Source organism: Argentina anserina, chromosome 3 (genome assembly GCF_933775445.1).
Source record: "Argentina anserina chromosome 3, drPotAnse1.1, whole genome shotgun sequence".
Taxonomy (NCBI): domain Eukaryota; kingdom Viridiplantae; phylum Streptophyta; class Magnoliopsida; order Rosales; family Rosaceae; genus Argentina; species Argentina anserina.
In genome coordinates, this window is record NC_065874.1 from 34,204,895 (window position 1) to 34,219,166 (window position 14,272).

Genomic DNA, 14,272 nt, shown 5'->3' on the forward strand with positions numbered 1-14,272 from the left:
TGAGTACCCGTATTATAACTGTATTTGGGTAAACAGAGGGGTTGCCTGATTTCTCATGAGCACATATGTTTTCATATATTATTGGACAACTAGATGGGCCGCCCAATGACTCATGAGTACATTTATGATTGATGCTTTATGTATTTTCTTATGCATCTATCTGCAAGTTATATTGTTGTTTTACTCATACGAGCTGCAAAGCTTACCGGATTTGTGTTTACAATCCCGGTGCACCTATTCGATTGTGTATGGGATAGTTCCGCAGGTGTGGATTAGCGGAATCGACGGACAACTCTGAAGACTTTGACGTTGTTTTTATTTTATCTTGTGGTGAGGATTGAGAGGATTTTACATTTTCATTTGATATGATGCTTGAATTATAAATTTGGTTTACAATAATCCATTTAACTGAGTCGTACTATGAACTCAGTAATGATCCGCTGTGACATTAAAATGATTTCGATTTATTGAGATTGCTTTAGAAATTTTCATGACTTCGAATTCGAGTTTCATACTCGAAATTTCAAGGTTGTGACAAGCTTGAAGATTAAGTGGAAACCCTAAAGGTTATCAGAGCTTTAGAGAATGAGAATTGGACTAATTATTGGTTTTTTCGCAATGGTTGCAGCTGGTGTCACAGAGATTGCAAGGCGCCAATATGTGGAGCCGGGCAAGAGAGTAAGCTCTTTGAGCATATTTTGGCAAATTCCACAATATGCTTGTGTTGGTGTTTCAGAAGTATTCATGTATGTTGGTCAACTAGAGTTCTTTAATGGTGAAGCCCCAGATGGGATTAAAAGCTTTGGAAGTTCTTTGTGCATGGCTTCAATTTCTCTTGGGAATTATGTTAGCAGCATGCTAGTTGCTATGGTGATGGGGATTACAGCTAGAGGTTTAGACCCAGGTTGGATTCCTAATAATTTGAATGAAGGTCATATGGAAAGGTTCTACTTCCTAATTGCAGGGCTAGCCGTCATTGATTTTGCAATTTTTTTGTATCTTGCCAAGAGATACAAATACATAAACCTAGAAGGCCCTGAAAAATGAAGAGGAAAGTCAAGATAATCAAGATGATGAAGTACTCAGAAGTGTTTAGATGTCCTTAGTTATTGTGTATGATTCTTACTAATGGTGCCTTAATTATTCGCTCACTACGTGACGATGTTATTAGGATTTAGAATTATTCGATAGCATCTCAGCTGCCATGTTAATTATGGCTTAGATTTCTATAGATTTTTTACTCTCCTTGACATTTTGGAAGTAAATAGTACGTTATTTGATTTCGTTTGCTTATTTGGAAATATATGGACTTTGGACAAACAAATTGTATGATTAGCAGGATAATTACTCAGAAAGAAAGCCATGAGTGATGGAAAAGATCAGTCGCAACAGTGTCACATGGACCTATCCTTATCAAATTAGCTTCCATCGTATATTTCTTTCATACTCATTTCTATAGGATGAGTCATTTTATCCCTTACATATATGATCAGATAATAAGTAATCAAAAAAATTCAAAAATTGAACGAATATGTGCTAATGGGGTTGGTTATTAGTTTAGTGAAAACCTACCGCTAGATGAGGCAAAGTGGCAAAGGTTGCAGGGGATTCTTTTGGTAATTGAATTCCTGGTTCAAACCCAGCATGTGGAAGCCATGTCTTGGGGAGGGGTTCAAGGCATCAAGAGACAATTGGATTTGAGAGAAGTATTGAATATCAGCTTGTGAAAAACATATATTAGGAAGAAATATCGGATTTGAGGAATTCACGTGTCACCATCAGCTTCAAAGGTCAGGTAGATTGGGCAAATTAAGAGATCAGGAGAGGATTCATGTCCCATCCCTAAATATTTCGTATGGAGTTGTAGCTCACTTGACCACAATTTTTCTACTAAGACAATTGTGTGTGTGAAATTTGAGAGAGAGAGAGAGAGAGAGAGAGAGAGAGAGAGTTGGCTCGATCATGAAAGAACAGAAGCAGAGCAACATTAATGAATTTTACATCGATCATGCATTCATGCGCATCTGCTCAATCAGCAAGTTACACTCCAAGAACTGTTGCATTACCAACTGATAACTCAAAATGAAAGCTTAATTCAAGAAAGGATTGAAGAAATCTAAAGGGAAAAAAAATTTGAAGTCCTAGGGAGATCTGATATCTAGCTAGCCACTTAATTAATATTCACGCCAAAGAGCCTAACTTCTTTTTCTTCCACCATGGATGCCTTATAATCTTCACCCTGTTTACGTTTACCTTCTTGCAATCTGTAGCTGCTTGTACCCCCCAGATTTAGTTCCAGTTTCTCCTCTTCCTCAACTAAACATTTCTTGTTTTCTCCCTCACTATGCACTACATCAATTAAGGAAAACGTAGTTGTAACTTCTCCACTTTCAACTCTTACTAACTCAGCAGTCTCACATGAATAGAATGTGATCACATCATTTGCCTTTAAGTTGTTTTCCTTCACAAATCGATTCCAACCCCTTGTGAACACAAAGCTTTGGCTACTCTTCCAATAGCAGTACCTAAACTTCCATGCCCTCTTAGTTTTGTCATAAAAAACTAGCTCAACATCATCAACCCCATTTTCTTCCGCTGTCTCACAGATACAAGGAAAATACTTAACGGCAAATTTCTTCGGTATCACAAGCCTATTAAGCTTACCCACATCGCTTGGTGTCAATTCCTTTTGAAATAGTTGCCTACACAGTACTTGTCCATTCCCGCGTAGCCTGATTTGGTTTGGAGTCCCCTTTCCAACTTCCTCACTTTGAGACTGTGTTTGTGACCTAACGAAGGCACTAAATTTAGATGGATACGAACCGTCCCTAATCATTTTGATAACTTCTTCTGTGGTGAGATGGTTTTGGAAATCAGGCTCTTGAATGGTCAGGTTAGTCCATGGGAAATTTCTATGGGAGTCGTTACCTTTTCGAAGCTTGATTGCAGCACTATCGTAAGCCATAGCCGCTTCGTTCTCCGATTTGAAAGTGCCGAGCCAAATTCTTTGGTGGTTTGCGTATATCTGTGCACCCCAATGACCATTTTGTTGTGGCACCACCCCTTTGAATCTTGCAGATGATGCATCAGTTTCATGCTTCAAACGCTTATTCGGGTGAATTTCAAAGTTGGTGTCGTTTGAATCTGACGTTTCTCCCAGCACTGCAACGCTATTATTGTTTCTAAGGGCACCTGAATTGACCATGCTGCTTGATGTTTCATCTTCCATTGTGAATTTGGGTAAAGATAATAAGCTGTACAATATTATTGGCATGGAAGAGAAACTATATGTTCAATACTACAATTAAACGAAAATGCAAAGAGGGTTTGGGAAAGATTTCAGCATTCTGCAAGTACTTGATTTTGGGAGAGATTGAAGGATCTGGAATCTGCAAAATCTGCAATCAGAGATATGCTGTTTGCATGAAAATGGTAGGTTTTTATTTGGAAGGCGGAGAGTTCAAAAATTTGAACTGAATTAGGTAAAAGCAAACAACCAGAATATGTGTTCAGTTCTAGAACAGTAGAACTAAACAAACGAAATTGTCCCCCTAGTGAAAAATCAAAGTCAATTAGAACAATTTTAAAGCGTTTTTTTCTCTTAATTTAGACAAATTAATTAGGTGCCACATTCTGAAACTAAATGCATAACCCATTTTTTTTAGCACGTGGTTATTTACAATATGCATGGATCGATGTTTCTTCTTGCGAAACTAAATATGTATACATATTTATATAACCCATTTTGCTTAATAGCCTGTCTTAAACTCTCAATCAGTCTTAGAAGTTTCTATTTTCGATTCGTATGTTGTGTATCTTTATCCCCATGTTTGAATTTGTACGAGTTAATTACTGTAATCTGACCTATAACAATAAAAAAAACCTGTCAAAACTATAAATGGGATTAATTTGTTCTCCTAGATAATTATAAAGATAATTAAACCCTCCAAATCAGGGATCACATATGAACGGTTGACATCCACTGTTACTTGTTTCGTTACTGGCTCGTGTGTAAATTTCGCTCTCTGTATTGCTCGGTAATTATTTTGAAAGTTCTGCTATCAACACCTCCTATTTCGTTTTTATTTAATAAATTTTAAACTAAACTTCCGTATTCATATTGTTACCCTTACAATCTACTCTGGTTGGCATCTCCCGATCCCACACAAAATTTACTTTTGAACCTGATCTTCATCTTCACACAATTGATAGATAACTAATTACAAGGTGCAGAACAACTTCCCAAATTACATACCTTATATGTAGACCTAAATGAGACAAAGAGTTTTAGCCAACTTATCATATTTCCTCTAGCTAAACTTTTAATAGTGATTATATATTTTTTACTATCGCGCGCATTATCAAGCTTCTTAACGAATATATGAAGTATATTTGATTCGTGTGATTCATATGTGAACTCGTTTAAGATAGTAATTATATAAATTGGAAAGAAAATAATATTGGATCAGTCAATAATTAAGCCCAAAATAAAGCCCAACAAACCGTGTACTGCTGTGACGCATCTAAACCGACTAAACATCATTTGGATCCAAAACTACAAAACAACAACGACTGAGTCAAATAGGGGCAAAGTTGTCTTTTTACCACCCTTTCGACAGTCTCCGATGCTTTTCCGATTATATCCGGAACTCTTCCGATGGTACTTCAGCGTCTTATATCTTTGCACCAAATAATACGCTCGGCAAAATGTCGAATTTGCGCCGAAAACGATCGAATACGTTCAAGAATGTTACTGAAAAGACAGTTAAACCCCTATGTAGAAATCGGTAAAACGTCACACGGATAGCACGTGAACTCTCGTCACAGTCACAGAGACGACAGTCGTCGTCGTAAGCTAGTGGTCACCCAAAAAAAAAAAGAAGCGCATTTAAATCCCAAATTTAACGAACCCTAAAGCCTTAAAATTTCAATCCCTCTCTCTTCTCCCTCTCCTCTAGGGTTTCCTGCTTCGTCTCTCTCTCTCTCTCTCTCTCTCTCTCTACCATTCAATCCATTTCGCGGTTGCTATTTTCTCCTCCGCCTTACTCGGTTTTGTCTCTATCTGAGCCTTGATGGACTTCGGCGGCGGTCGCAAGCGAGGGAGGCACGAAGCGCCGTCGTATAACGGCAATGGCGGCTTCAAGAAATCCAAGCCAGGTTCGTTTTTCGCATTCCTTCTAAGCTCTGCTCGCGTTTTTCGTTTCGTGTGATATGTATGAAGTGTTAGGGTTTTGAGTTCTTGATGTGATTTTTTTGTGTGCGATTTAATTATGGTCGGAGTAACTTGATTAGTGCTAAGTGTAGAGATGAGTACTGCGAATTTAAGTGTAGAGCTGAAGATTAGTACTAGGGTTCGGTGAGTGAAATTGAATCCAAGAGGAATTTGGATCTTGAGATGAAAAGTTAGAAGTAGGGAATTGAGCTTAGTTTAGTTGTATAAGCAATAGAGAGAGAGAGAGAGAGAGAGAGAGAGAGAGAGAGAGAGAGAGTTTACGTAGCTTTAGTTTGTATAGTTTTGGAAGTATGGTAGGATATGTGTTCCCGAACAATAAATTGAGCGGTAGGAAGGCGCTTTATCATGTTTTTTTTGGTTGTGGGAGCAAGATTTGTGACTATTTTCATTTGCAAGGTTTGTGGATGATTATAAGTATATAGAAAAACTGCGTCGGTTATGGTTTAGTTTATAGAGTTAGGGAATATGTTGCATAAATGGGTATGAAATTGTTTATTCCATGTCCTTGTCTGTCCTCTCTGATTCTATATATATTTTGATACTCTGCGAGGGAATGTACAATACACTGCTTCATACGAAACACATTACCAACAGCTTTTAAAAACATCGAAACCAGTTCTAGATTGTCTTGATCAAAAATTAATTACCAGGACCCTCAAACGTGCATGATTAAGGAAAACGTGTACATACATAATTCAGATGAGATTGAGGCTGCAAAGATACCCAAACATGAACTCTATCCCTTAATCCTTTGATTCCTTCCACTTCCTCCATCCTATGATTAGGCCTCTGGCATTTCCCCTGTTTGTTTCTTAATGGAATGTTTGTAGTATCTACATATGAGTTTTAGTGATTTTAAATTTCAGTCAAACACTACAGTATACAATTTTCAACTTGATTATCATGTTTCTTGAAATCATGTATTGATAACCGTAATCTTTGATAGCATTAAATAAAGTTATGCAAGTTTTAGATTTTTGTTTAAGAACCCAAAATTCAGAGGTTTTCCTATGTTTAATAGGATAATAGTTGTTTGTGTATCTATTGTTCGTGATAAAAATGATAACATGATGTTGGATTCTTTAAAGTTTTGAAGGTGGTAACATGATGTTGGATATCTCTAAAATTCTGAGAATTAATAACTCACTGTAAATACAACTGAGGGTAATTAATTAATGTTGTGCAACAGAAATGGAGTCCTTTTCAACTGGTATAGGAAGCAAATCGAAGCCATGCACAAAGTTTTTCAGGTTCTAATCTTAACTTATCTAAAATCAATAGTCTAATCAATTTTCCATATTGATAATTTATATAAATTCTTAAGAAAATTATGTGATTTTGTGAGCAAAAGTATTGCAATTTGGACTAATGAAATGGACAATTAAAGCTTTGATACAGGTTGAACTCTGTTCTAATCATGTTATCAAAGACTGAACGGACATGGTTGATTGACAACAGTACATTATTCTGAAAACAATTGATGCGGTGTTATGGGGCGCAGAATTGTCCTGTATTATTTGAGTTCTGTTTAATTTGGTTCAAATCAATTTCAAGTAAAATCAATGTCTTGGCTTTATGAGTTGCCTACCAAGTTGTGAAGCAGGTTACTCCTTGTGTTTATACTATGAAACAATAAGTAAACTGAATTGTTTGGTCTCAGACGTGATGCTAAAGGTTGTTCTGGAAAACAGAAATAAAAAGAAAACAGATTTTGTTATCAGTTGTGCCATTAAGTGAAGACATTCACTGCAGAAAATCCAAGCTTAGTATCTAGTCAGCCAATTTGGTGTAAAGAAAACTGTCTCTGTAGAATACTTGGTTAACTAATTCTGATAAATCTTGTAAAATTGTTTCATGTGAACTCTTTAATCCGGAGCTATATGCCAGTTTTAATGTAATTGGGTTTTTCGTCGGCTCATAAATTTTCTTTTCGTTTTTGAACAGTACTTCTGGTTGCCCTTTTGGAGAGGGATGTCACTTCTTGCATTATGTTCCTGGTGGTGTCAAAGCTGTTTCTCAGATGACTGGAAGCAACCCAACTCATCCACCTCCTCCCAGACATTCAGCAGCCCCACCTTCATTTCCAGATGGTTCTTCTCCTCCAGCTGTCAAGACACGGTTATGCAACAAATACAACACAGCTGAAGGTTGCAAGTTTGGAGATAAATGTCATTTTGCCCATGGTGAATATGAACTTGGGAGGCCCACTGCTCAATCTTATGATGATCCTCGTGGTGGGGGAGCAATGCATGGAAGGATGGGAAGTCGGAATGAGCCTCCCCCACCAAGTCATGGAGGTGCAGGTAGATTTGGGGCCATTGCCAATGCTAAGATTAGTGTAGATGCTTCACTCGCAGGGGCCATAATTGGAAAAAATGGTCTGAACTCAAAGCAAATATGTCGCGTGACTGGAGCAAAGCTTTCAATAAGAGAGCACGAGTCAGATCCGAAGCTGAGGAACATTGAGCTTGAGGGTACCTTTGATCAGATTAAAGATGCCAGTGCCATGGTTCAAGATATTATTGTGAACGTGAGCTCTGCCGCTGGACCGCACATGAGAAACCCTTCTATGGGAGCTTCCATAGGAAGTAGTAACTTCAAGACTAAGCTTTGTGAGAACTTTACTAAAGGTCAATGCACATTTGGTGACAGGTGCCACTTTGCACATGGAGCTGAAGAAGTGCGTCGGGGAGGGATGTGATTCTTCAGTACTTATGCTATTCTCTCCCCAATTTCTTGTAGGATACTCTTAAAGCATAATGTGTGTTCCTGGATTTTTTTTTTCCTTTCGTAAGAGTGCAGTTTCCTTAGTTAAATAGGGGTTAATATTCAGGGATTATAGTCGTTATCCATATCTGCTCCTACTCTCCCACTTGTCTTTCCAAATCTTTCCGAGTTTTCTTGGTCGAACCATATGGTATAACCACAGGTTGCCTCATTGCCTGCGGCATGTTCAGTGGTGAATTCTGGTTGGCTGCTTGAAGAATTTAGTTTTGTTTTGATCAAAATGCAGGAAGATAAAAGATGTTTTTATGGTCAGGGGTTCCATTTAAGCTTTTTCATTCTGATAGCATTATGCAAACAATAGATTCGAATAAACGTGCCTAATCTCCCTTTTTGTTGAAGTGTTGGTAATGCAGTGATGGAAGTTAATGTGGATTCACATCCTTCAAAATTTACAATTGATTAAGATGAATGAAGTTATCATACTTTATACCCTATGTCATGTCGAAACTGGGAACCGGGCTGTTTTAGGTAGTTTGCCTTCTCAACTTATGAGTTAACATACTTGAACAAAGTGATCTACTTAAATCTACATCCGATTTGTGCAGAAAAAGGCCTATCATGCTCCCAAACATGAAGTCAGGAAGACATGAACCACAAGTGCATTTCTTATAGAAATTGCGCCGTTTGAATACAACCATGGGGAACAAAATACGTTATTTTATAAAACTAAGCAAAAACAAGAAGAAGAAATATGATGAGAGGACTCTTGAGTCTTTTTACGTTGAGAGGATTTAACTACGAACTTCTTCCACTTCCACTGCCCCTATATATAGATCACCATAAGAAAACCCAACGCAAACCAACCTCGCCGTTGTCGATCTCTTCAATCCACATTTTCTATTCTAATTATATCGTACCATTGCCAGAGATGTCTTTGTGACCATCGATCGAGTCCAACAAAATCAGTTCCTTGGCAAAAAACAACCAGCAATAACGTGCTGAACTCAAGATGCTCCAAAATTTGAAACCTCTAACCTCTAAAGGCTATGGATATCAGCAGTACTGGGTAAAAAGCTCCATGAGAATGCTTAAACTCATGTATGGAGCCAATGTGGAAGTAACTTCAAGTAAGAGTATTCAATCAACAATGACTCCCTTGTATGGTTCTTTCTCGTCCCATAGTTCAAAGAGATCCATTGGAATCCAGCCGTAAAGCCTTCCGATAGAGATAAACAGGTGACTAAAGTCTAAAGGTAGCCCACTCCGGCACAACCATCGCCACACACAAGCCGCCTAACATTAGCCTAGGCGCTTGACTTGTGACCGTTTTGTCCGCATAGAGGTCCGCCTAGCCACCGCCTTTGTAAGGATGTACTTGAGATTCATACATAGATTAACCAATTATCAAAAGTTCAAGACCATAGCATAACAACCAGTATTTATGAGTGAACCCATAATGGAAAATCACTACAAAAACATAAATCGAATTCAAAGTATAAAAAAAAAATACATACAACACTTAGCTTTGCCAATAAATTGTTCATACCCAGAAGTGAAGCAGTTGAAAATTGAATGTTCTTTGTATCTCCACCATTTTTGATGTAAAATGCGATGATAAAAAAACAGCGCAAAATCTGCGAAGTTGTCCAGTTCATCAGCTAGAGCTACAAATATTCTGTTCCTAGTGAACATGGTGAATTTCTTTCCATGCACAGAATTTCTACAAGCAGCTTTGACAAAATCTGGTTCAACCATTACCACAAGTAACAAAATTGTATCTTCACTTGGTGCTCTTTCTCTTCCTTGATTTCTTTGCCTGAAATTTTCCTTTCTTCTTTGATGGATTTGTAAATGGTGCATACTTCTTACTTTCTGATTTTGATGGTGCTGGCTTCATTTCCTCTTCATCCTCATCCGAGAGGGCCTCACCTGAAGGCTCCTCTTCTTCATCAGAGCTGAGTACCAACTCCTCAACAATATCTTCATCGATGGCTACCCGCTCCTCCTGCTCTGTCTTCCTCTTTTTCTTCTGTTTCCCATCTTTGGGTTCTTTATCCCTATACAGATTGAAAAGAAAGTGAGAGAGAGATCCTGATATTTAACTACAGAACTTGAGAAACAGTGTCTGTGTTTGTCGAAACACAGAAGAAATATGCCTTGACTTCCACGTGTGTGTGCGCGTGCAAGAGAGAGAGAGAGAGAGATCATACTTGGAATCAACTCCAGGTAACCAGGATGAATTAAACACAGTACTGGCGTCCTCTTCCCTACTGTCATCTTCTTCATCACTCTCCTGTATTTTCCTCTTTCCAAACACAGCTTTGTGCTCCCCAACAACAACACTTGAACCCATATGCTTGTTAGAATAATGGAATAATAAGCAAGACAATATGGATAGGAACACAAAACAAGCAACTGATCTCAAACCTGGATTCCACCAGCGAATCGTATCTTTGTTGTGCTATTTGGCGTAGATTAATAACATACTGGGATAGAGGGCTAGCCTCTGATGTTTTCTCATCCTATTAGAAGATAAAAAGAATTCAGTTTCTTCATTTTCATATCAAAGACAACTGAAATGAAGAGAAACCATCAGAGATAACCAAGCTATCACATGACTAATATCATTTATATGAGTAACAGCTAAGGTTGATCCAGCTTCTGAAATCTGAACCCGATCAGCCAGCATAGATATCCATATCCCAACCGTATTATTATTGTTATGTCATTATTAAATATTAATAAAAACATTCAGAATACCACAATCATGTTATTAGAGAGAGATCAAAAGCACACAATTACCAACCCTAGCAAACAAAAGCAGGTCTAAGTTGCAACTCATCAATGATCTTTAACATCCAGAAGGGGGACATTTGTGTTAAATGGTATTAAAGTAGAAGCATACAATTAGATTTGAGGCAAAGTGAGAGAAAGAAATTAAGAAAGTGCAGACCTCAAGAAAAGACACAACTGCAGGATCATTAGGCAGAAATGAGATTGTCTTGCGCCTTTCAGTTATAAACTGCAAATTTGCCTCAATCTGGGACATAGAATAGCTGAACATTAGCTATGACGACACTTTTCCCCGGATTTAATATATCAATAATTAGCATACCAAACACTAAACTTAGTTCCATCACCTCAACAGTTGGCATATCTCAAGCTTAAGCACAAGTAAGAAGACATGTGATTACCCTTAGTACATACCTGACGGATAAGCTCCCTTGTTGCTCTCCGGAACCTCTCAACCTTGGTGGATTTGCAAAAGCCACGCAATCGCACACCTGGTATAAAGGACAACTCAGGGAAAGCAATGGAATAGCTCCACTGCGCTAAATGCTCAGCAAGCTCATCAATAACAGACAACACACATGCCTCCTGAAATGCTCGGGTCTTAAGAGTTGGCTTGCTAACCTGCAAACAGAATTCTCCAAATATCATAAACAATAAAAATGTAACAGAAAGAGGTGGAGAACACCGTCAATGTCCAAATATACCTTAAGTACAGTACGCAAATCAACAGCTTTGCCAACACCACCTGTCGCGGGCCTATTCAATTCTTTCATTTCAAGCATGTCCAAAAGCAACATAGAAACTGGTGTGAAAGTACCCGTCAACGCAGCAATTCGGTTAAGCATTCTAACACACCGCAATCTAAGAGGCAAATACCTAGCAGTTGGAACCAGACGGGCTGCCCCGTAAATTATTTGGGCCAAAGGATATACAACTGGCCTAAAGTCGGGTTCTGAGCCGTACGCACAGACGGCTCCCGTCCAGAGCTCAAGGCAGTTCATGAACTTCCACTCGTAAACCTTTTTAAATGCTTCCTGGAAGACATGAAGCAGCATAAGTGAAATGCAATAGATAGAGTACATTGGTAAACTTCTTTTTATATTTTTTAAATTTTACTTTTTTTAGAATGGTACATCGGTAAACTTCTGAATTTAATTTTAAAAGAAAAACATGCAGAGTCAAACAAAGGCTCATTTTAATTTTCTAAAACTGAATAGTACCTTAGTTTTTGAATTGAGTGCCTCTCGCAAGATCATTGCTAGTTGGCGAATAAAAACAAAGGCATGTTGATATGCAGTGGGGAGGTCTACACCATACAGTTCAATTACACAGTTTCCAAGAAATTGGACATGCTGTAATTTTGCTGCATTCATAAACTGGCAGTTCAAGACATAAGCTTTGTAGATCCCCTTGAAACATTCATCTAAGCAATCAGATCCGAGACGAATGCAGAGATCTCTCAAAAATAGAAGGGAAGCAATCGGGAGGGCACCTCCACCTAAACCCCACAAATCAATGGCAGTCTGCACAAAGAACAATGATTAGTTATAAGTTAATAAACAGAGAGAAAAATAAATTATTGTAGGACTAAATACTAGCATACCAACCAAAAAAAAAGGGTAAGTAATCTGATTCTATATCTTCTGTGCACTAGAGATTATATCTAGGTAGGCAATGTCAGAGGAATTAAACACCGGGCCACATGGGAGCAAACTATCAGCATGATACTTCCTAATAACCATTGTTGGCCCAAACATAAAAAAAAATGCTATTGGTAATAATAGGGATGTCTGCCTCTCAAACACGCACCGCGCATTCATGCTCCACACTGGTACACTCTAAACCTCCAAAGATTTATGTTAATACACTCAACCACAATTTCATGTTCATTCAAGTAAAGATATAGATCCAACATTAAAATTTCAAAAGCTCGTAAGAAAAGGTTAGCTAAGGTAACTATTGGAACCAGATACCCAGGTTTATATATCAATTTGAATCTCGATAAACCCAAGCTATGCCCATAAACAGTTAAGTAGTAGAGCCACAACCACAAAGAAACGAAATTCAAACAGAATATTTCATTGGGTTTATCTTTGAACTCACCTTAACATACTTCCTCAGGAGAATCGGAAAAGCAGCCAAAAATATGGAGGAACGTTTAAGTCGTCGTAAAGTAAATGATATCATGTCTGTATCAGTCATTTGACGCAAGACATGTAAAGAATTTCCAAGATACGACTTTACTAAATGGTTGTAGTTCTTCCATCTTTTTGTGGTCATGAGATCTATAATGGTCTCTCTCTTCCCACCTGAGGCAGGTAGCTCCAACAAGTTCCGAATTATTCCATCCATATTAATAAGAACAAACACCATCACTTTATTAAAGACACTACTTGACATAATACTAAAATCTAGCATAGACTCATCCTCCTTATCATCACCATAGTGGCAGGCAGTTCGGAAAGCTTTCATAAGAGAATGAATAGCACTCAATTTCCCAGTTTCCTGAATCATGTTGCACCAAGAATCAACCATTTCAGAAGTTATAACTTTTTTAGGTGTGTCTTTTGATTCCTTTCCCTTCTTTCTGACATCATGATCACTAGTCTCTTCATCCTCTTCTATCTCATCACCTTCTTGCATCTCTTCATCTTCCAAGTCAGCATCTGAATCTCCCTGCATTAAACGAGGACGAACTCAAACTTGGTATCCAGAAACCTTGAGCAATAACAAAACTATAAAGCTAATTCATGCATACTCACTTCGATGTCGTCATCCTCAAACTGTAGAAGTTCCTGGTCATGCTCTTTCAAGAAATCATAGAACTCTGGATCCTGCCAATACAAATGCAACAGCAGAAAGCAACCCATCAAAATGCAGGCTTCTCAAACACATCACACAATCAATATCAAAATCCAACCCGATACTTATTTCGAGACTAAAACACAACATTATCAAACAATTGAACTACAACAACTTCAACGACCTGCTCTACATTCATTACCAATGCAAAATATCAAAACTTAACCCAGTAACCACTTCAGCGAATTGGTTAAAAATACAATCTTTTATACATTTCTACATCAAAAACTAGAATTTCCAACCTTTTCATGGAGTCTTTCAAGCTGTTCCTTATGCTCTTTGGCGTGACCTCCAGACTTGGAGCTTTTCTGGCTTCCCTCATCACTTTTCCTCTTCCCAAGTTTCGATTTTTTCACTGAGATTACAATTCAAGCTTATTGGGTTAGCTTAATGAAAATCAGATTGACTAGTTGCAAAGCAGAACACCATATTAAACAAACAAAGATTCAATTTTGATGAAGAACCTGGATTTTTCGCTTCCATGGCAACAATGGGTAGCTTAATTCAATCTTCTATTATGAACCCAAGAGCAGCAAGAACCGACCAGACACGCCCAATATGAGAATATGAGGAATTGGAGTGGAAAATTTCTACCTCTCTTGCTCTAGTTTGGACTCTGGAGTCACCCACCTAAAACCCTACAATGAAGAGTAAGGT

The 14,272-nt window shown here is 38.0% G+C and overlaps 3 protein-coding genes across 3 annotated transcripts; 1 reads left to right on the forward strand and 2 right to left on the reverse strand.

Annotated features, from left to right (window-relative positions):
- Positions 1-2,170: 2,170 nt before the first annotated feature.
- LOC126787569 (AP2/ERF and B3 domain-containing transcription factor At1g50680-like) lies at positions 2,171-3,229 on the reverse strand. The gene has a single exon (XM_050513426.1). The coding sequence runs from the start codon at positions 3,227-3,229 to the stop codon at positions 2,171-2,173; it is 1,059 nt and encodes a 352-aa protein (XP_050369383.1).
- Positions 3,230-4,942: 1,713 nt separating this feature from the next.
- Positions 4,943-8,197, forward strand: LOC126786507 (zinc finger CCCH domain-containing protein 14-like). Its single transcript, XM_050512350.1, has 3 exons — positions 4,943-5,157; positions 6,423-6,483; positions 7,178-8,197. The coding sequence occupies exons 1-3, from the start codon at positions 5,073-5,075 to the stop codon at positions 7,932-7,934; spliced, it is 903 nt and encodes a 300-aa protein (XP_050368307.1). The 5' UTR covers positions 4,943-5,072; the 3' UTR covers positions 7,935-8,197.
- Positions 8,198-9,441: 1,244 nt separating this feature from the next.
- On the reverse strand, positions 9,442-14,228 carry LOC126786266 (nucleolar complex-associated protein 2). The gene is made up of 11 exons (XM_050512040.1): positions 14,080-14,228; positions 13,858-13,970; positions 13,516-13,587; positions 12,857-13,429; positions 11,974-12,276; positions 11,458-11,787; positions 11,168-11,374; positions 10,914-11,000; positions 10,388-10,482; positions 10,171-10,302; positions 9,442-10,017 (listed from the first exon to the last, which is right to left on the reverse strand). The coding sequence occupies exons 1-11, from the start codon at positions 14,096-14,098 to the stop codon at positions 9,741-9,743; spliced, it is 2,208 nt and encodes a 735-aa protein (XP_050367997.1). The 5' UTR covers positions 14,099-14,228; the 3' UTR covers positions 9,442-9,740.
- Between the last annotated feature and the right edge of the window lie 44 nt (positions 14,229-14,272).